Source organism: Colletotrichum chrysophilum (assembly GCF_026319265.1).
Source record: "Colletotrichum chrysophilum strain AFK26 chromosome Unknown scaffold_13, whole genome shotgun sequence".
NCBI classification, from domain to species: domain Eukaryota; kingdom Fungi; phylum Ascomycota; class Sordariomycetes; order Glomerellales; family Glomerellaceae; genus Colletotrichum; species Colletotrichum chrysophilum.
In genome coordinates this window covers 182,393-204,209 of record NW_026517300.1, presented here as the reverse complement: position 1 = coordinate 204,209, position 21,817 = coordinate 182,393, and the positions used below count along the sequence as shown (strand labels likewise).

General features: G+C 55.8%; 6 protein-coding genes across 6 annotated transcripts; 1 reads left to right on the top strand and 5 right to left on the bottom strand.

The window, feature by feature from the left end:
* Positions 1–894: 894 nt before the first annotated feature.
* On the top strand, positions 895–1,716 carry COL26b_002584 (uncharacterized protein; the record flags this gene model as incomplete). Its single annotated transcript, XM_053175499.1, has 2 exons — positions 895–1,057; positions 1,118–1,716. The coding sequence occupies 2 exons, from the start codon at positions 895–897 to the stop codon at positions 1,714–1,716; spliced, it is 762 nt and encodes a 253-aa protein (XP_053040503.1).
* Positions 1,717–2,092: 376 nt separating this feature from the next.
* COL26b_002583 (uncharacterized protein) lies at positions 2,093–2,695 on the bottom strand (the record flags this gene model as incomplete). Its single annotated transcript, XM_053175498.1, has 2 exons — positions 2,093–2,527; positions 2,585–2,695. 2 exons carry the CDS (start codon positions 2,693–2,695, stop codon positions 2,093–2,095), a joined length of 546 nt encoding a protein of 181 aa, XP_053040502.1.
* Positions 2,696–4,988: 2,293 nt separating this feature from the next.
* COL26b_002582 (uncharacterized protein) lies at positions 4,989–5,848 on the bottom strand (the record flags this gene model as incomplete). Its single annotated transcript, XM_053175497.1, has 2 exons — positions 4,989–5,081; positions 5,135–5,848. 2 exons carry the CDS (start codon positions 5,846–5,848, stop codon positions 4,989–4,991), a joined length of 807 nt encoding a protein of 268 aa, XP_053040501.1.
* A 795-nt stretch (positions 5,849–6,643) lies between these two features.
* Positions 6,644–8,747, bottom strand: COL26b_002581 (uncharacterized protein; the record flags this gene model as incomplete). The annotated part of the gene is made up of 3 exons (XM_053175496.1): positions 6,644–8,410; positions 8,466–8,622; positions 8,692–8,747. The coding sequence occupies 3 exons, from the start codon at positions 8,745–8,747 to the stop codon at positions 6,644–6,646; spliced, it is 1,980 nt and encodes a 659-aa protein (XP_053040500.1).
* Positions 8,748–14,793: 6,046 nt separating this feature from the next.
* On the bottom strand, positions 14,794–18,507 carry COL26b_002580 (uncharacterized protein; the record flags this gene model as incomplete). The annotated part of the gene is made up of 1 exon (XM_053175495.1): positions 14,794–18,507. The coding sequence occupies one exon, from the start codon at positions 18,505–18,507 to the stop codon at positions 14,794–14,796; it is 3,714 nt and encodes a 1,237-aa protein (XP_053040499.1).
* Positions 18,508–20,026: 1,519 nt separating this feature from the next.
* On the bottom strand, positions 20,027–21,530 carry ARP4 (NuA4 histone acetyltransferase subunit; the record flags this gene model as incomplete). Its single annotated transcript, XM_053175494.1, has 2 exons — positions 20,027–21,399; positions 21,476–21,530. 2 exons carry the CDS (start codon positions 21,528–21,530, stop codon positions 20,027–20,029), a joined length of 1,428 nt encoding a protein of 475 aa, XP_053040498.1.
* Positions 21,531–21,817: the final 287 nt, after the last annotated feature.

Genomic DNA, 21,817 nt, shown 5'->3' with positions numbered 1-21,817 from the left:
TGATGCTGGGCTTGGTGCATTGCCTCGGACTTGGGGTAGGAGGGGCAGCGACGGCAGCGATAGCGGGACACTGGGCTGCTGCTGGTGCGGGAGCGGGTGGTGGTGCAGGGCGGTAGTTGACGAAGGGGTTGCTTCGGCGCTTTTGTAGAAACTTCTACAAGAAGTCGAATGAGTCAAATGCGGTACAAAAGCGCCAGAGCTCCTGCTCCTCCCCAGCTGTCCCCCATGGCTGCAGCTCCGCGCCAGCGAACGCGCCCCTAGCACGAGCACAGCAGCTTTGGTCATTCCCCCTCAAATACCACAAAAGGCCACCAGCGAATTGCGATCCCGACGCAACCGTCGATTGTCTCCTCTTTTCCTCACTCCAGCTCCTCTGGAGAACGACCAACGACCCTTCAGCTGTAGCCACAAGCGACCGAGCTCCTTTCAGCAGAGAAACGCCTTGTCGGAATCCAGGCCCAGCCGGACGTATATCCGCCTTGAACCTTCGCCGGTGTCGGGTTTCTTATCGCCTCTCTTTGGCCCTGGTCTTCCGCCCGTCGACCTGAACTCACTCGAGCTTACGCTTTGCGACGGGATATTCCCTTTTCCACACCACCCACCTTTCGGGAAAACCAGCTCAGCGGTCAGCGTATTCCTCTTCACACCTCCGCGCGCACCCGATTGCGGCGTCCGTCGTCCCACGCTGCGTTTTTCGTTGTGTCTCTCCGTGCTGCGATCCTAGTGGCCGGCCTCGAGCTCTGCGTTTAATTGAACATTCTCGTCGACTCTGGTTCGTTGTCGTCGTGCCGGGTCGGCAGTTGCGGTTCGAGTTTTGAACGGGGTTAGGAAGTTGGCGAGGCGGGAAGAAAAAGTTCCAGCGAGACCCGGGCTCTAGAAGCAGCCGCCCCTAAAATGCTGTTGCACGGGGCCCAATCGCCCTCCCACGCCCTGGATGCCCACGCCCTGGAGGCGGACCAGCACCAACATCAACAGACGAGGCAGTTGAGGCGCAAGAGGAAGGCCGAGTCTCAGGACAATGAGCGGTTGTCCAAGAGACTCAGTCTGTTGAATTTGGGTAAGCCACAATCCCCTCTTCTTGACTTTGTTTCAAAATGCATTGCTGACTGCCATGCAGAGAAGAATGGCCAAAAGCTCTACGTTCCCGTGGAGAATCCCATCGCCTCCGCATCAAATGCATCCCCAGACGTCGTTCCGTCAGCAACACCGTCAAGCACACCGCACAGTGGTCGTCGCCGCCGTGACCGCAAACCCCCTGCAGATGATGAGGTGATGCAGCTTGACGACTCAAAGTACAAGGTCTACATTTACGATATTGACGACGAGCTGTCTTCGTCTGAGAGCGAACCCGAAGAGGGCAAACTAGTCTTCCTGCCGGATATTGAGAAGCACCTGCGCGCCACTCGCATTCCCCCTCATATCCTCGCCAACGACGAAGGCCAACTCGCTGGCATGCAGATGGTCCTCTACAACGAGCCCACGTCGCTGACCATCCCCCAAGAGCAAGACAGCGTCCGCAAGGCCATCGTCGAGTCTCGTGCCCGCATGCGTGAGAGACAGCGTCTCGAACGTGAGGGCAAAGGCGAGCCGGTGCAGACGCCCCCGCCGTTTATTCCCCTACAACACATTCCTCCCCCGCCCGCCGCCGAATTCGTATCCGCCCCTCAGGCTTCGGCACCTGTAGATTACGACCCCGATGCCATGGACATGGACTAGCAAGCACCTTTTCAGGCAAGTAAACATTTGAGAAACTATGTATATATACACATAACGATATCCACGGCTGTAAGGCGGGGCGAATCGGCACGAATAGCCGGGCCAGCGAAGCGTTTTTATGGCATCATTTTTTGATCTTATTGTCATGGTTACTGCTTTGTACGATTTACAATAGTTATAGTCATCATATCGAGACGTTGAGCCTCGCAATCGCACTGGACATCCAGCCTCTGAGTGCGTGAGAAAATACAAAGTAGTCTTTCATCATGATTCTGCTCGCCGTCTTCATCATCTCATCTTGAACCAGCAAATGCTTCTTCTTCTTCTTCCTCTCCCCGACGCTTCGCCATACACGCTTTCCTTCCGAAACACCAAATCACTGCGCCCTGTAAGGATACGACTGGCCAGTGTGGTTTGCCGGCATGGCGGCGGGCGGAGGAGGCGGGCCCGGGGGCGGGGTGATGCCGTACTCCTGCGACGGGTCGACCTTGGAGCCTCCGTCGGGGGGAGCGTACATCGGCGGCCTCGCGGCGTTGGGGTCGTACGTCGGGGGCGGCATGCCCTGCATCCCGTAGTAGCCCTGCTGCTGCTGGTAGTACTCGGGGCGGTAGTTGTTGTACGTCGCCTGCGGCCAGGCGTAGCGGCTGTCGACGCGGGCGAGCTGGGCTCTGCTGAACAGCCAGCGGTGGTAGCCGAGAGGGAGGAGGCCCTTCTTGAGTCGCCTCTTGCCGTGCATGTAGCCGATGATGAGGAACGCGGCGAAGAGCGTTGTGAGGCCTAGGAAGACGGACCACTTGACGATAACGCCTGTCTGCAATGTATGTTAGATAAGTTCACTCGGCGATAAACAGCGTTTCGATAAACTTACCCTGCTGTACCACCATGGAATAGCACGACCATTCTGGATGACCCAACCGGGAGGCAAGTCGTTGGCGTTAACGACGGTTTGACGAGCGTCCAACATGGCGTAGGCGCTCATGATGTGTGAAGTGTGTTATAAAAAGTAGCGATCGTCGCCCTTATTCCTCCTTTCCAATCCTTCCCTTCGCCAAGCCAGTCAACGATCCCGCTACTTCGCTGTCGTCGAGCGTGGCTTGTAGACGCTTGTTGTTGATGTGGTGGGAGTGGGCCGCAGATCAACTACCGCAGATCAACACGCCGGATGGGAACCAACAAAGTCGGATTGGGGAGGGGACGATGTTTGGTTCGTGGGATGTCAAAGTAGTGTTCAAGACTAGCGCCAAGAATTCAGTTGATGCGGGAGGTGATTTATTTGAATCAAGCAGGAAAACTAAAAAAGACGAACGCGAAAGAGAGTCGAGGACCTTATTTGACGGGCGAGGAAGGGAACAGGCAGGGCCTGGAACCGAGCAAACCAGCCACCCATACAAAACAACCCCCGTCTCTTCTTGCTCTCGGACATGGGGTTGGGTCCGGGTGCAGAGGTGGTGCTCGCGCAGGCGGGCGCGCTGCGGTCGGCCAACTTTTTTTTGGGTTTTGCTCCATCGCATGGTTAACTCTCTTCACTTCTCTACTGCGGTACTGAGTGTGCTCCATAGTAAAGGTACACTAATCTAGGCATTCTGCGGAGAAAGGGGTGGTTGGATGTTGATTTTGGTGTTTCCGGGTTGGCTACCTCTCGGAAACCCGTCTTTCATTGGCCTGTCCGACATGAAAGGTGGGACAGAGATCTTCCCTACGAGCCGCCAACCTGCCGTTCTGGCGAAGCTTGTCGGGGAGCGGGTGCTAGGCGTGGCGATGACCGACCGGTACGTGCCTGATCTGCGGCAGCGCTGGTGCACCAGAACCGTTTCATCCCTTTCGGGTCCGACGACCTGGCGAGGCTTAGAGGCAGCAACAGAGACCACAAGACGGTCGCTGTCGCCCATCGCCCAGCGGGCCGGCGACAACAGGGCAAACACGATACACTCTGCGCCCGACGTTGCGAAGTTCGAAGCCGTTCAGCCGTGTTTGTCGCTGCCCGCGGCCAGCAGCCCAGCCAGTCGACCCCAAATCACGACCAGAAACACCACCGGGAGGCGGATGCATATACTCGACAAGACGGCCTAATGTCCCCACGAACAGGTCCACAACGCTTGGAAACCCACTGGTGCTTGCACCTTTGCACCTCTCTTTTTCCGATGGATCCAGACGAGAGTCATTGGTCGGCAGCTTTGTTGTAGATGCCGTCACATACCGTAGCATTCCCTCCTCGGAGCGAAGACGATGCGGAAACCCTTTCTGCCCCTCGCTGAGTCGCTGATTATGGCCTCACTCGCGATATTCCCTCCCCCCATCGCCCACGCCGAACCGGGCACTGAGTAATAACCACCGGCCGCCAGAACCGGAGACATTAACAGGCATCCTGTGGTCTTAATAACACACTGACCACCGCTGATGCATACCGAATGGACAGGAAGATCGGATCATCGGCTGCGTCAGCCACGGTGCCATCATCAGCTGGGCATGGTTCAGAGACGCAGAGAGGAGGCGAGAACGAAGGGGACGTGTGTCTGCATGTAATCAGCAACCCAGCGCTGAGGTGGTCTCTTACTGCGTGGAACCCGAGTTCCCGATTCTCATATGGCCCAGGCTGGTGCATACCACCAGCAGCCAGACGCATGACCCTGATGAGCAAGATAAGGCTTAGACGAGTGTACGGCGAAGCTTGATTGAAGTAAGGCACGTAGCAGATCCGGGAGACCCTGGCATGATCAACCTGCTCGTCCAAGCCTTCTCCTCTTCAAGGCGAGAGGGGGGAGGGGCCGCAGCACCAGTCGACGAGCAGCAGCAGCACCACCATACCTAACCGCTTGCCGAAAAGCACAGGCACAGACACATACACGGGCACAGGCGAAAGGTGGAAAGAATAGAGTTGTTGTGCGCACTTTCCTTTTCATCTCGTTTTCCGCGCCCCTCCACTTCGACGACGTAGGGCTGTTCTGCCGGAGCTAATTAGCAACAGACCCCGTTGCCCGCGTTATGCTTAGAAAAGTCAATCCACCTCGACCGATTCCGCGGTTCACTGGGTGGTTTGGTCTCGGGCCCTTTGTGCCGTAACTGTAGCATCTGCCCAACCAATCCCATCTTCAAGATGGAACAAATAAAGTCGAGATAGCCACCTCCCTCTACCAACGTAAAATCTTCGGGAAGGGTCTCGAATTGGAGCTAAACGTCGGGCTGCTCCGAGCGCGGGAACGTCACGGAAGGCGTTTGTCGTGGTGTGCAGTCTTGGCGAGCAGACGAGAGCCTGCGTACGGCAAGCTTGTCGCTCAGCCGTCCCTCCACCATCCGGTGTCCTCATCGTAGCCAATGACTTCGAAATCAATATTCATGCTCTTCAGCATCGTTCCCAGAGTGAACTCCTGCAACATGTCAGTTACCCGCGTGTCTCCTCCATTGGATCAGAAGGTCTCACCGTGTCTTCATCCTCGTCTCTATCGTCCTTGTCTCCGTCATTCTCGGCTCCGACGTTGTCTGGTGAGCATCCATCCTCCTTGTCGGCATCCTCATCTCGATCTCTTTTAGGTTCCTCCTCCATCATCCGTTCCAAAAAGCTCTTCTGCTCCTCCCTCCTCGTCTTCCTCCAAGCTTTCATCCCACCCATGCTCTGAACCCTTTCCTTGGACGCCTCAAACACCTCCTCAGCAGCCTGCCGGCTCGCCGCCCTCCACTTCGCAATCAGCACGACCAGCTCCTCGTCCGTCTCGGACTCGGCACCGGCCCGTCCTCCTCGGATCCGCTCCGCCTGTCTGATGATCTCCTCGCGGCCCGCCACATCCCGCGCAGTCCTAATACCCGTCGGTGTGCCGTCGCCCGTCGTTCTCAAAGGCGAGGGTGAGACTCCGCGCTGAGGCCGCGACAAGCTGAACGGACGACGGGTGGGCGTGCTGAACTGCTTGGCGGGGGTCGTGAGCTGGATCCCGCTCCTTTGTGCCGTGGCACCTGTAGCGCTACCGCCGCACCGGATCGAAGATGAGTTTGTATCGACCGCATCTGTTCGTGGCGACGATGCGGTAGCGTCTCCCGCTGCCACGTCGCGGTCGCGCACTACCGCCGGTGACTTGAATGGCTTCCGTAGCGTGTTGCTTGCATCATCGAGCCGTCGCCTTTTGGCTGCTGGTGTGTACATTGTCAGATAAATGATGCTTGTTCAGAAGAGCCGGAATGTCATTGCGGTTCCACTCCGTCATGGCGCTACCGAGGAGTTGGTTAAAGTGGGAGTCCCTCCCGCTTCCAATATTAGATTGTTGTTAGCGGGTAGTTTGAACGGAAGCCCATACCTGCCGCCAGACATTCATTCGCTTATGAGCAACATCAGCCTCTCGCTTCAAAAGACTCCTCTGCAGGGTTTTGTGTCCAATTCTTTCCCGAGTCCAGCGGGACGTGCATCACTGCGTTAACAAGGGCGTGGCCAATCGGTAGCCACCCACCTAGTGGCTTCTCATGATCTTGGCCCGGCAGGTCATAGCTCACGTCATTAAGGAACACATAGAATAGTTCAGATCAACACTCATTAAAACTGGCCAACCAACCACTGACTAGATAATCTACAATAAAACACCAAACGCCCCTGGATCCTCCTCTCTTCCTGCCTTTGATCATCTCACATATGTCCCATGTGCACATCAAATCCCATGAGCCGTTTCGAGGATGAGAACCTTCCTCCCAAACAAAAACAAAAGATTAAAAATCAAAATAAAACAATACTTGTCCGTGTCCCTTTTTGCGCCTGTACAATGCAGCTTGGTAATCCACCAGACATAGAAGAGAACGTGGACTAAAAAAACTTTACGTGACGCTAATGCCGTGAAATGAAAGGAAAGAGGTATCATAGAACCAAATGCACTCCATATTTGGTCTGAAGGAGGCCAGAATGCAGGTAAGATGGTACAGAAATGCGGCAAGACGAAGGGATATCAAAGCTTTAAGAGTCAACCCTGACCCTCTTGGGCTCGTTGCCGACGTCGGGCCCATCGTGGGGCCCGGTTGCGCTGATTTCGGGACTCTTGCGCTTGGTGCTGGTGGCATTGTCGTCCCTCAGAAAACTGGGACCTGAGCCAACCACAGGAGTCGCGAAATTCAATGGGCTAGGCAGAGTGTTGCTGTCACTGCCACCACGCGAGTACCACTCGGGGTAGAAGCTGCTCGGGCTTGGGAGGAATTCATTGTTCAGGAATCGGGAGGGGAGAGCAGAGACGGGCGTGTCGATGTTCATGTTGCTGTTCATGTTGTTGTTGTTTTGCTGCGGCGGCGGCCGAGCAAACGGGTTGGGAGGGCCCGTGGCACCGGCTGACAGGAGCGTCTGGGCGGACGGGGATGGCGGTGGCAGCACCATACCGGAAGAGTGCGAATCGGATGCATGGCGCCGAGTCGTCTGGGATGTAGCATCTGTCGAGTTGCGAGGAGAGTTTGACTCGGCAGTTGCGCTACCGCCATCCGAAGGTTCGTCGGGAATCTCCACCCTCAAACGGGGACGCGCACCACCTCCAATCTTCATGCTATTGGTGCGAGAAGGTGGAGTAAACGTTGTCTCTGGGATAGACGACACGGAAATGTTGCGAGTCTTGTTTAGCGACGTAGAGGTGGCGCGCTGAGGCAAAGGTGGAGACGAGGTAGATCCATTGGTCCTAGAGACAGCGCCGACATCAACAGATTGGGAGCGGCTGCCTTCAATCTTGATGTTCGCCTGGTCTGGCAGCTGAGGACCTTTCCCGTTGCTTTGATCGGAGGCAAATGAAGCCAGGTGCTGGGAAAGAATAGAGCGGTTTTCGTCAATGGGCGTGAAGATGCTGTGTTGCTTGCGCTGCGGCAGCTTCTTAATAGCACTGTCGGTGTTCAATAATGGCGGCTGAGGTCTATCTTGAGCTTCAGATCGCGGCTCCATTGGGGCCGGCATCGCGGTCTCCTGCGGTTGCGGCGGCGGCGGCGGTAGTTGCTGCTGCTGAGGCTGGGGCTGAGGCTGGTGCTGAGGTTGAGGTGACGGGTGCGGCGGCTGCTGTTGAGGCTCAAGCTGCTGAGGCTGTGGCGGCGGGGGTGAGATGTGCGGCGGCTGAGGAGGCAACTGCTGAGTGGGAGGCTGCGGCGGAGATGGCGAGATCCGAGAAACCTGAGGTCCTGGGCCTTGTGGCGGTCCCTGCGGTTGCGGGTAGTTGGGCGGCATGGAGCGACGCTGCTCTTCGATGTACTGCTGCATGTGCGGGGGATGAGGGTTCGGCGGGTACTGAGGATACTGAGGGCCGTGTTGGGGAATTCCGTGAGGCATGTTAGGCGGCATGTTGGGCTGGTTTTGCGGGTTGTAGATGGCCGGGTTGGGCATGTAGGCGAAACCGTTGACAGGAGGTTGCTGAGATCCAGGAGGGCCGACGGGCTGAGGGCCCATGTTCGGACCCATGCGGCGGATGTCTTGCCTGGAAGCGGGACGCGATCCCATTCCCGGTTGCGGCGTATGCCCGCGTTGCACGGGATGCCCGGGGTGTTGAGGGAAGGGCATACCATTAGGAATAGGCGGCGAGGCTGACGGGGTGTGGTGTCGCATATGGGGGAACGGCGCTTGTCCTTGAAACTGAGGGGGGATCATCTGGGGCTCCATTGACTCTCCGTGGGGAGGCGTGCCATCGCCCTCCTCATCTTCGTCTTCGTCGTTGCCGCCGTTGAAGTCAGAGGGGCCCTTGTGCTCGTTCGGGCCGCCGTGCTGCGCGAGGGTTAGCCTCTAGTGATCGCGACGTGCTCTTTCGTCTGCGACTTACGTATGTGTATCTGGTGATCATCTCTCGCATGTCTGTGGAGGAATACTCGTACAGCTTCTTGTTGCTGCCGAAGATGAAGACAGCGACGTCTACTGAGCAGAGGACGGAAAGCTCGTGCGCCTTCTTGAACAGACCGCCCTTGCGCTTGAGAAAGGTGCTGTATGCGACGCGACAAGTCAGCCAAAAGCCGCAATAGATCACGACGAGCGCGGGGTGGCAAGCTTACACAGAGCGGTTTCTGTCATCCTTGATGGCTTTGATCTCGATCTTTCTGCGACCCATCTTGACCCGGACGCTCTACGGAGCTACTGACGCGGGTGGATGGTGTATGGGAGGAGGGGTTTGGGGGTGGTACCGGGCCGAGGTCGAGGTCGAGGTCGAGGGAAACGACGTCGAACCGATTGGCAAGAGAGCGGCGGCGGCGGCGGCGGCGGCGAGGTCTCAGGCGGTGCGTCGACTGATCCTGTCGAGGTGACTCGCGAGACAAGTTGAGGCTCGAGGAGGCGAGCGTGATGGTTTTCGGAGCAACAAGCTTGGCTGGTCAACTGGAGCGGAAAGCAAAAGTTTGGCCGGGGAGGGCTGATTGCTTTTATCTAAATGGCCTGTCTCGTGGGCTGTAATCCCCAACTGGTGATCCGTCAGTCGAACTGGTTCGCTTGGTGGGCAGGGACAAGGCAGCGCAGCGCATCCCGGGGTCTTGGGGATCTGAAGCGATGCAGGCGTTGGGGTTTGGAGCAGGGGAGAGCAGCTCAAGATGCGTCAAGAGAACGTACATTGATCCCATTACAAGTGCAGATGCGACAGGTCTGGGATGGACAGGCGTTGTGGTGCAGGTCGATGGGGCTGAATCTGGCGTGGATGATTCTAATAATAGACGCGATCGTGTTCACCTTTTTTTCCTGGGAGCGCGGGAAGACAGACAGGAAGGAGGGAAGGGGAGGGAAAGAAAAAAAGAGAGAGGGTGGTGGCAGCAGCAGCAGCAGTAGTTAGGTAAAGGGTACGGTACAGTTGCAGCGGAAGGGGGTATCAGCCAGTCAGAAGAGTAGAAACACAGAAGCAGCTTGATGACTTTTGGGAAGGGGAATGGAAAGACAAGGGGATGTGTGGTGGATGATGGGATGGGATGGGTTTGACGGAGTGGGAAGCGTGGGAGCAGAGCGAACTGGGAAAGGACGTGGAAAAAAAGAATGGGCGGGGGGTGTGCTCCAGTACCAGTACCCGGCACCGTTCCTTGCCTACGCAGTACCTTACTCTGTCACTTGTGTGTGTGTGTGTTTGTGTGTGCGCGCGCGCGGTGTCGATTGGTGGTGTGGTGTGGTGTGGTGTAGGTAGTCTTGAAGGCGGGCAGCAGAGAGAGTGAGAGTGAGAGTGAGAGTAAGGCAAGGAAGGTACCTCGCAGGCGGGAAGAACTGAGGTGAGGTGAGGGAGGTACCAAGTGTGCAGGCATATGGCGGGCCAGCGGCCCTCTTCTTGTCTCCAGGCCCTGCAGCCTCCACTTTGCAGCCGTCGGTCAGCTCCTGTGCTCCCAAACTCGACGAGTGTCTCCCCCGCCCCTTGTGCCCGCCGTCAAGCTTGAAGCCAGCCGGCCGCCGCCCTCCACCTGAACCTCGCACCTCACCTTCGTCCTCACCACCACCGACAGGGCAAGGTCGCGAGGCTCTTGGTACGTGCGTTCTATGACTGGGGGTCCTGGTGGCCGTTGCGGACGCTCGTGAAACGACAACTTCAGGAGGCAGGGAATGAGATGGGAGCTGAGACTGGCCGCCCGCACTGTCTGGGCCTGCGACGGAACGCATGTGTCGTACCGTGTGCAGATGCAATCTCCACCGATGTCCTGCGCACTGTATCAGGGTCTGGTGGGTCTTCAGGTACTAGCCCCGGCCGGGAAAGGTACCGGCCACCATCGCGACGGCGTCAGAGCTAGTGAGACACTGCAGAAAAGATACCTGTGGCAGGTGTCGTCGAGACATCTGACGTCTAGCCGACGTGAGGTGCGTGCGACGTGACGGTGCCGCCTGGCAATTAATTGCGGATACCTCTCTATGCTCTCTACAGAGAGAGCACTATGCTAACCTCCCACCTCTCCTCCAAAGAAGCAGGAGCTTGCGCCGGTGGTGGCAGCAGCTCCACGGGCGGGCAGAATTAATCGCAATGCCGGCGTCGACTCGCTCGAGTCGACTCGAACTCGACTCTGGCTCCACGGAAATCGATAACGACAATCCCAATCCGCCCGAGACACCGGAGCCATTGCCGGACGCCTCCCCCCTTGAACCTTACCTGGACTTGTGTAAGTAGGTACACGGCAGTACGTGGTCCAGCCAGCAACTCAACTCACCACCACCAACCCAATTCCCGTCATCGGTGACGGAATCTGCTTTCACAACAGTACTATGTACAGCCCAGGCAAACCTACCTGCGCACAAACGCATAACCTCCCTAAGGCTGGGCAGGCCCCACGGCCAGGAGGGAGGGTGGGAGGGAGGCTGTCATCCACCACCAAACAACGTGCCCGGGCCGCAGATTGAGCCTCTCTTCCGCCGCCGGCGCAGGAACGAGAAACTTGCGTCCAGGCACAGTTACACGCATACAGACTGACTTACACCAATGCCACACCAGAGCCGCTGCCAGAGCCACGGCCACGGCAGCACAGGGCACCCGATACCGCCGCTCCGCCGCCATCTGCCATCCTTTGTCAAGTCAGGTACCTTACCTAGGTATCTCAGACCTACCTTATCATGTTGTATTCGAAACCACCTCACCTGTTATCGATATCTCTACCCTCAACGGCTTTCCCGTCTCGTCGGACAATTGAGTTCGACCCTCTCCCTTGGCGCGGGCGGACTGTGGTCAGAGGACGGGGGAAAACACTCAGACACAAACACTTGTGTAAACCCTCCAATGCCCCTTTGTTTTCCTCCCCCTTCCCTCATGTCTTCCCCTGGCCGACGACAATGCGAGGCCATCACCAAACAACGCAAATTTCTGGTTCCATAACCAGCTTGCCTAGACCTCCCATCCCCGGACGGGCCCCTCATCCTCCCGTGCGAGGGGCCAGGTCCCTTCGACCCCCTCCCCCCTCCTTCGGCGAGCCAGAAGTGCGCATGTCACCTTGATTCCAAAAGGGAACCAACCATGACAGCATGCATTGGACCGGCCTTCCCGCCGAACGTAAGTTTGAGTCCCAAATCGGCCGGGCCATTGACAACGTCCGCCCGCTCCCATGGTTCTGACCCGTAGATCTCGCTTCACATCCATCAAAAAACCCTCGTCTACATCCCGCGCCTGGTTTGACGAACCCAGTCGCCCATCATCTTGAATTAGATACACTGCTCCACCCACGACGATACCCCGCGTCCATTATTGCCCTGTCAACCCTGAACCACATGCACCCATTCGCACCGCGAGCCGCTGTCTCTTGTTTTGAGAGACGGCATCTCTCCCCACCTTGGTTGGGCATCTCGCCTCCGTCTTACCATTCTGGCTCCTCCCGTCAAAACATCGAAAACGTTCAAAACAACAGCCAAGAAGAAGAAGCTAAAAACAAATAAAGCCAAGAGATAGAGATCTTGCCAGAAACGCCAATCCTCGCTCAGATCCCTATGAAGATAGCATCATTTTTGCGGTGCTGCTGCTCCTCGATCATACAAGCCTGTGACCGTTGCTGTAAGACTAGACGTCGAAAAAGACGACCCAAGAACGCGGCCCAGGGAAAGAAGGGTAACCACCACTCGGATGTCCATCCTCACATGCAACAAACTATCTTCGTCTCTTTTTTTTTTTTTGCTACCATCAGGATATTCAACGCAACCCCGGTCAGTCTAACTTTACCAACACGGAGCAACTTGCCATCTCTTCTCAACAATTCGTCCGAGGAGAACGGCGTCGCAATCTCGACCCCGTCACCAAAACGCCATCCCACTTTTTTTCTGTTCATTCGAAATAACCATATGATTAAGTTAAGCGCCGGCGTGCCGTCAGTGACATGACGCTAAACCAACTTGTCCGGGGGGGTTTCCACAACGGAGCGAGAGAGCCTCCATAGACTTGGTTGCTTCACCATTGGAGCCAAGCTTACGTTGGGAGATTTCCCCTTCCATCGAGATTAGTCGGTCCGTTGGCGTTCGACCAAAGCTCCATCAGAGCTAACGCAATCGTGCATCTCGCAAGATGAGGGGGAAGAGAATTGGAGAACCGAGAAAAAAAAGGTTCCTCCACCTCATCCTCATCCTCCTCCACCGCCAGGACAGCCTTCTCTCTCTGTGTGTCTGTCTCTCCTTGTGACGGTGTGAGGTCGACCATGCATGTTTCGACGGTGGAAAAGGCCAAGACAGGAACGTTCCTGGGCGCAACTCGCAAGCCGATTGGCAGCCGCCGAAGCAGAAAGTCCTGCACATGTTCCTTCCATATGCCTGTCTTGCTGCCCTTCTCCTCCCCCCTCCCCCCTCCCCTACACTACACCTCGGTGTCAAGGTCACATCCCAGTCCCAAGGGCCAGTTTCTAAAAATATCCTATTTTTAGCATTAGCGTGAGAACGCTCCGCAGCCACGCGACCTTGACGGTGTGGTCGTTGCTTCGTCCCGGGCCAATTAGCCCGCACCCTTGCCGTACTGTACCACCTTTTTTGTGGGTAAATTGTGTCGCCCGTCGCTGAACCGACCGAACTGACTGGACATTTCCTCGCCTTGCTCTGGCTTGCTTGCCTTGAACCTGTATCACCGCCGCCAACACCACCACCATACACAGACACACACACACACACACACACACACACATTTCCAAGGCCATGCACGTCGTCCTCGTCTGACTCCTGTTGGCCTTTCCCTCCGTTCCATATTTCTCCTAAGGCTGTAAGGCAACGCTGGCTTACATGGCACCTCGTCATCATCAGCAAGTCATCGGTGATTTCAGCAACCAGCGCATACGCAGCACATAGGTTTGGGCCGCTAAAACCATCGTTGTTTGTGCCCTTTTCTTCCTCGTCATTGTTACATCGACACACACGCATCCTTCCATGCTCCCCCGTCCCCCCTCACGCGCCCCGTTCAGGTCTGTTTTGCCCGATTCGCCAATCTACTCAATGTGATACAAAGTCAGTCGTTAGGAAGAACCCCCCACCCGACCTGTCTACCCGTCGTCTGTCGTCAAGACCCATGTTTTGCTGTGCCGCATCTCGTTCCCCCGGTCAGCCAGCCATCGAACAATGTACACTCTTGGCCAATACCAGCCTTCTGAGCCTCCTGATATCCCCCTTCCCGCGTCGTCCACCCACACCACACCAATTGCGTACCTTACTGCTGCCCTCGAGCAACAGTCACCGCATGGGGTATTCCAGGATACTCGGCACAAGTCAGCTGGTGTAGTCTTCTTCACATTGCATTTCAACTTGTTGGAGCTCTGTCACTCAAATGATTTTCGTGTGATTAGCTGCTCGCCTGGCGGCTATGGGCTAAACTTAACAACACCAGACGCCGTGCCGATGCATCATTACATGCTCTGATTTGCTGAACCGCTTGCAAAACCCTTCCCCGGCCCCGAGTTCCACGTTTTCGGGAGATTTCTCCGTATGTGCTGCCCAGTAACAATGTTTCCATAACCCAAAGTCCACGACTGAAAAGCCGATTCCCAATCTCCATAATCCACATCCCCGCAGGAGTCAATTGTACGATTCCAATTTTGGATACTTCAGTCCAACCCCACGTCTGAGGTTTTTCTGGTCCAGACGCGCCCTACTACCTCCATGTCCCTGGCGGTTTTTGACATCAACATCAGGTTGTTGGTGTTGTGCCTGAACCCCATGCGGGAATCACTTGGCGTAGCCCTATTGTTAGCAACCGGGGACGGTTGGGTGTGGGGATCTTCCCCGTTCTGGAACGTTCGTCGGTAGTCAAGCGGCTGGCTGCAAGAGAGTCGCAGATTATTGGTAAGCGCCGGGAGCAGGTACCGGCCGTCCGGTCCTGTTGTCGTCTCAACCATAATCCGGTATGCGACGCTGCAACGTCTGGTCTGCCGCAGCTTAGACAGCTGCCACCGGTTTTCGTCCGAACCTGGCGCCGTCGATTATTGCCCGGGTGAACCGGCGTTCGCTGCTGGCGCGTTGTACATGCCGAAGCCACCGTGCTCTGCAATACCGTTATCGGTTTTCATAGTGCCGTTGAGCATAGGACAAAGCCTTTGGTTAAAACTGTCAGCCAACTGTTCGTTTGAGGGTCGAGGTCGAGAAAGCAAGCAGGAAAGCGAAATGCGACGAAAAAACAAGCTAGAAATGAGAAAAACCGAAAAGAAGCGAAGAAATGATGCGTGGGAAACCATCGCCAAGGGCTGCCAAGATCAGATGACCCTGGGCTTGACGTTCTGCCAGTATGGATTATGGCTGTATTTGTTATACTTGTACGTCTTGCGCCTTGGCTTAGGTGCCTTCGGCTGTCCCTTGGACACCTCAGGAGTTCTGGCCTTGTGGCTTCTGGCCTTGGGTTCGCGGCTTTGACGCTCGCGGCTTTGCCTTGGAAGGACTGGCTTTTGCGGGGCTCTGCGCGGCCGGCGCTTGCGAAGCAGCTTTGCCTTGAGCTTGAACCGCCTTGCCCCAGTCCTGAAGAGGCTCCGCAGATCTGATGTTGGGCGGGGATGACTTTGAAGAACAGCGAGGGCAATACTTTTTGTTGGTTTTGATGTGGCCGACCTGTCCACAATTGGCACACTTGCGGGTTGTGCCCGTGGCCGCTCTGTCTGCTTCGGGTGAGCCAGCGTCGAGGCCGGACTTTGATCGGTGGAGTCCTTTTTGTTGCTCTCGTCCGATTCGTCGTTGTTTGTTTCGGTTGAGCCGTTCGAGCTCCTTATTAATTCTGCTAGGACGTCAATCAAGTGCTCAGCATCTACGGAAGGGTACTGCTTACTCGACCAGTCGGCGATGATCGTCGTCAGCGACTCCGGTCGGTCTTCCTTCGTAGATGCTAGAGGCACGTAAATGTAAGCAGGGATCGCATGAAGATTGAATAATAGACCTGATATAGGGTCGAGAGGGGGGAAGCGTGATGGGAAACCGTACTTGAAGTCCTCCAACTCCAGTTCCTTCTTTCTCTTGATGTATCGGTCTATTATAACAGGGTCTTCAATAATGACAGTTTTCTGCTCAATAGCACCTGCCTCATTGAGAACTTCACGGGTAATCTTGAGTCGCTTTCGCTGGTTCCGACTTGTTGAGGTCGTCAATCCGGTGATTTGACTCATGCCTTCGTCGACATGAGCAGGGGTCTGGGCCCTTTGAGGGTAAAAGCGGTCGTCTTCATCCGCCGGCGGTGGGACCACGAGGTCGTCGTCTTTTTGGGTGCCATCTTCGAGGTTGGCCTTCTGCTTTTCCCAGATTTCGCGGATGCCTTTCTTGTACATGGCTTCTTGCTCTTTGACGTTGTAGGCATGGCCGTTGTTCGCTTTGCGCATAGCATCGGGATGAGCGGCCATGGCATCAGCCGCCGTTGTGTGGGATCCACCCTTCTGAACAGTCTCGAGGTAACCTCCCTTCATCGAGGTTCTGATGAAGCTGAAACCAAGACCATGTCCTGTTGGGTCACCTTGGCCATGAAGCTTGAGCATAGCTTTGCCAGCGCACGCGTCGATAAAGGCCTTGCTGGTCTTCCAAGGTGCCATCTTGTCCGCGAGCTTCTCTTCGTTCTTCTCGGCAGCCTTCTTGCCGCCTTTGCCGGTGCGCTCGTCATCGTCTTCCTCGGCAGGCTCGTCGTTATCGTCCTCCAAGTTGACATTGTTAGGGTCAAACCCGGCGTCTTCCAGCATCTGCATGCCCAATTGCATGCCATCAATCAAGCAAACATCCTCGGGCCTAATCATGGCTCTGATGCCATTTTCGTCCATCAGTGTTTCTCCTGGTCTCAGGCCCCAGAGACCCTTCTCAACTTTGGCATATACCAGAAATTCCTTCAGCTTTTGTCGGTTCTGGGCGTCGGTCGAGTCTGCAATATGCTTTGTGACTTCGGAAAGATTGACAAGGCTGTGCTCGTTCCGCCTCATCATACGATAAGAGATCATCTTGATTCTGTTCTTCGAAGCGTTGGTGACCTTTCTGCTGTGGGGCCCCGGAACTTCCACGCTAGGGAATGTCTGGCCAACGACGTAAAGATGGTCAATCTTGTGAAGGTACCAGTTAGATCCATCCACGCCTGTTGAGCTCCGGACGCAGAGGAAGTCGGTTGAGCGCGGCTTGTGCTTGAAGATGGGTGCCCTGTACATCTGGTTGTGCAAAGTAGGCATTGTCTGGCCAACTTCCACCTCGCCGAAGATTGCAAAGGGCGACCTGTCCTCGGGCAGGAGAATATGGGATTCACCAATTTCCATCTTGGGCGGGGCCTCCTCATCATCGACCTTCTTTTTCCGGTAGTAGTTGATGACTCTGTTGCCCATGCCGAAATTGGAAAGGACGGGAGGTGTGCGTTCGCAGTACTCGAACAGCACGGCTGTCGAGTTGTCTGTGATGCCCAGGTCCTTGGTGGTGCGGAAAACTTCATGGGCCTTGCCTTTCATTTGCTTGCGCTTGTGGAAGCCGAGCTTGCTGAACCTGATCACCTGACGCTCGTGCTTACCAAACTTGAAGTAAGGACGATGGTAACCATCTCTGCGGATGTCCAGTTTGACCTTGTAGAAGGGCCATGCCAGCTTGAGTGCAGGCATACTGTGTTCCACCTGAAGATTGCCAAGAGTTGCTCTGACCTTGTGCTGATGATTCTCCTTGAGAGCCTCATACGCATCGTCGTTTGACATATTGAACCGTTGAGAGAGGTCGGGTCGAAGATGACCGTTGGCCATGCGTGTGAGCTTCTGCTCAACCCGCTGGCGTTTGGGACCACGTTGCGATTCGGCTTCCTCGAGAAGGAGGTAAGGATCGTTCAAGTCCAGAATAACTCGTTTAGAAGAGCGCTTTGTTACATCCTCAAATGAGTCGAATGAGGGTGCAGTGAAGCGTGGAATTTCCGGAAGACCCTTGGGCGGGGGCGGGCGTGTCTTTTTGGTTGGCGGCGGCTTGGTTTCTTCGTCATCCATGAACTCCTCCCAGTCAAAGTCAAACGCATCGTCGTGGGCGCGCTTGAGGGATGCTGCTTCTGCTGCATGGGCGGCGGCTTCTTGGTCTCGTTGCTTCTGAAAGTCGTGCTCTGCCTGCTCAATGCGGCCAGCCCAGTCGTCGCAAACCATCTCGATGTCCTGCAGAGTAAAGCCGGCGACCGCCTCGTAATCTGAGTCCTGTTCGAGGTTGAACTCTTCAGCCTCGGCTTCGTCCGACGATTCCTGCTGCGTGCATGTCACTAATCCCCTGGTGTCATCGTCGATACGCTTCTGCTTCCTTGTCGCAGCGGCAGTGCCTGGGATACGGAAAAGCTTCTCCTGGTCGGCCGCAAGATCCAAAGTCAATTTTGAGAATATCAATGTCTTAGGCTTCTTGGTCGGTTTTTTCTCGATCCATCGGGCCTTCTTCGGGGGGAGGAGTTCGTTCCATTTCAGGATGACACCCTTCTGCCATGTTGGCCACGCCTGCTTGACCAAATCTTCAACTGTCTCTGCCGGCGCGGGAATATCCGGGTCTTGATTAGCGGCCTCATAGCCAGGCTCGGGGTCGAAGTTGATGTCTCGGTACTGCGACGCATCGGCGTTGTCGAGATCGTGAACGTGAGGCGCTGGTGATGGTGGGCCGGGTATTTCCATTGGAGATGAAGGTCCATCGCCGAAGAGGTCGTCTGTATCGTTACTCGTGCCTCCATCGTCCGTCAAACCTGGTACGGTGGATAGGGAAGTCGCGGGGTTGGCTTCGCCTTCCTCTTCCTCGGGCAGGTCATCGTCGCTAATATCCTCGTAATCCTCCGCATCGTCTGCTTTGCCGGACTGGTCGAATGGCTCATCCAAGCTAAAGCCCAAATCTCCTCCTTGTTGAAGCTGGCTAAGCGTGCGCGAAATTTGCTCGTCGTCCTGAGCCTCCAGGTCCTTTTGGGACTTGGGGTCCCCGTCGTCCGGAGACGGGGGTGACTTGGGGGGTTCGTCGCTCATGATGTCGATGTTGGCACAAATATCTCCCCTCTGGCACCTCCGATATTGTGCGCCGACGGGTTCCGGGTCTATACCATGCCTCGCGATGTGGTTGCTGATGCGATGGCGGCAGCGTTCGGTCGGGGGGGAGCTCGTCAGGTCGATGGGGCGACGCGTCGGTCGGCTCTGGGGAAGCAGGAGGGAAAGTTCACGTAGAGCCTCAGAAATTTGGGTGACTCAGGTGCGATTTCTGCAGGGGTGCCTGAGGCGGAAAGTGTCAGCCAATCAGCCAGCTTCCGCGAAGGTAGCCATCGTTTGTGGTCCATGCCTGCCGTTTCCACCCCAGTCGAGACCACTGGCGGGGGCTGTCATACCTAAAATCGACCAAGGAATCTTGACTTCGTGATGCCTCGGGATGTAGATACTTTGAGGCAGGAGCTGTAGTAACACAGATCTGTGGGTTGGAAAGTTATGCAGGCCAAAAATGTCTGTTCCAAGACCATAAAATGTGTGCTCAGAGGTGCGGCCCAAGAAGGAGGAATGAAGATTATGGCAATGTTGAAAGGCGCATTGTGGTTCAACCAGAAGGTAGGCAAGTGGGTGCAAATGGGAGAAATTTGAGGTTCTTTTATAGTAGGTAGGAGGCCTAGAGTTAGTGATCGAAACTTGGCAAGGAGCTCCCATCGCGATAGTGCCTGCCTGAGGTACACTGGAAAATCTGCGTCAGGAAAGAAGCAGGCTCATAATACCTACCTACCTTAAGGTACCTTAACGTGAGAATAGCGCCCAAGTTTCGCACGTTGTTGATTTGAGATATGTTTGGTAGAGTTAAGTACAAACTTTCTTGGCTCCGTTGACATGATCTACTCAGCCTTATTGCTTAAGCACCTTATAACTGAGTGAAGCTAGCTTTCAGGTTGTTTCCAATAACGGAGCGGGTGTACAATGCATGCAAAAAGGAAAAATCTTGCATAACTATGGAAATCTCGCCTATCTGAAGCTACCGAGACTTCCTTCCAGTCTGAATGTATGTTCAATCTCACCAACGAACTAAAGGAGTGCATGCCTGAATAGTGGATGAATGGACTATTCCATAATTCAAGCCTTGGATGTTGACTTCAATCGCAACCATACACTCAAGTGTGGAAAAATGAGCCCATATCGTCCTTGCATCCCTCCAATTGTTTGGAAATGCTACGCGATATCCCTTCCGAAAGCCTATCCAGGGTCAAGAGCATCAGAAAGCGAGGGGAAATCCTCACAATACCGCGAGACAGCTTGGTTGACACTTTTGTGTATTCCTTAATAACTATCTAACCTGTTCGGCGGCTCACACTCATAGACACTACTTCCATCCACAACCATGACGATGCGTAATCTTTTGACGCCCTACCTTCTCTGACAACTCAGAAAAGACCATAATTTCATCGCAAAACTCCATACGCCGTCTTAGGTAACGCGAACGAATTGAATCACCCCGCCAGACTCCTGCTTTCCGTCCCTTTAACTCAGGAGATTCCAAGGCACCGGCAGCAAGCATTTACTTGCAGCGCTTCTCGACAATGCTCACACCGTTCTCCTCGTACTCCTTACGCGAGATCCACATCTGGTGGAACGTGCCCAAGCTGGCCAGAATGCTGCCACCGATCCAGGCACCGAAGCGGCGCTCGCTGGACAGACCCGCAGCGTGGATCTTGATCTTCAGGCCCGGGTACATGGTCGTCAGCTCGTTGTTGAGACGATCATTGAAGCCGTTCAGCAAGCTGGTGCTGCCGGTGACGACGATGTTGCCCAGCAGGTTAGGGCGCAGGTCGACATCAACGGCATTGAGCGCCGCGCGGATGAGCTCGGGGATGGTCTGGCTCTTGTTAAGGCGCAGCTCCTCGTTCGCCGTCGGGAACGCTGCCGTCTCGTCCCACATACCCTCCGAGACCTTGTACCGCTGTTCGCGCCACATCTGGTTGGCGCCGTTGGGAAATTCAAAGACGCGGCCGGGTTGTAGCTTGGCGAGCTCCTCGTTCTGGGGGACGGCGTACTTGCCGGGACCGCGCCAAGTCTCGACGACGGACTCCTTGAACTCGGTGAGCAGTCGCTCCTCCTCGTAAGTGCGGAACGAGTCAGTAATGCTGAAACCGAACTGGCGCTGCTTGAACTGGGGGAGTGCACCCGCGTCAACGGGAGTCTTGTTCTCGACGAGGAACGTAGGGACGGGGTCGATCTTGGGCTCTGATGTCTCCCAGAGGCTACGGATCTGCGAAGACAGCCACAAACCGCCGACAGGGGACTTCTGGATGGATCTCTTCAGAACCATACCGTCGTGGATGGCCGTGACGGAGGTGTTGGCGCCACCGACATCGATGACGAGAGCGCTGGCCTTTCCGGCAGCGAAGGCAGCCAAGACAGGCGTTCGGCTCAGCCAGAAGGCAGGGCAGCCCCAGTTCTCCATGATTATCTCGATGGCCTTCTCTCTGGACTTAGCCGAGTTCCAAGGCGCCTCAGTCATCAAAAGAGGGTTCTCCTGAAGAGCCTTCTCCTGAGTCTCGGCATCCTCCATGGCGACGTCAAGATCTCCATTGGCCTCGCCTCCCTCGGCTTCCGTCTTAGGGTCGTCGTTAAGGCCGTTCTTAGAAGGAGGTGTAGGACGCGCGGGTTGGAGGCGAGTGATGAGCATGTGCTCCCAGATCTTGTTGGCAGCATCCCAGTCCTCAACGACGCTGTCCTTGTTCATGTAGTTGCGGACCTCGAAGTCGGCGCGGGGGATCAGGCACTCGTCGCCAAATACGTCGGTCGGGGGATCGTTGGAACCGACACGGCCGTAGAACGACGGAAACACAGACTTGGGGACATCCTCGCCTGCGAAGCCAGCGCGAGTGCTGCAGTATCCTGGGTCGAGAACCAAGGCGGAGACCTCATCTATTGCACGACAGTTAGACGCGGTGACAACGCGCGCGCAAGGCGGCCACGGGACGAGGTTCCGCTGCTAGCTCACCTCCACCGTAGATGTCAGTCGGCTGCACCGACGAGGACAATGGCTGTTGCGACATTTTGATCGAGTCGGAGATGTTATGCGACAAGCCACCGAGATAATTGAGATGATTCGGGGGCGGTGTGGTGGGTTGTTGCGATGCTGCGCCTGATTGAAGGTCGCGTCGTGGTCGAAATTTGGCGTGGTTGGGTGAAGCTGCAAGGCTGAGAATTCAGCCACACCCCACCGTGTCGTAGCGCGACACACTGTACGAGCTCTCGGTGTGGAGCTTCTCACCGAGCATCCAGTGTCGAGGACAGAACGCTCCACATCTTTTTAGGGACTCTTGATCGATACCAAATGCGC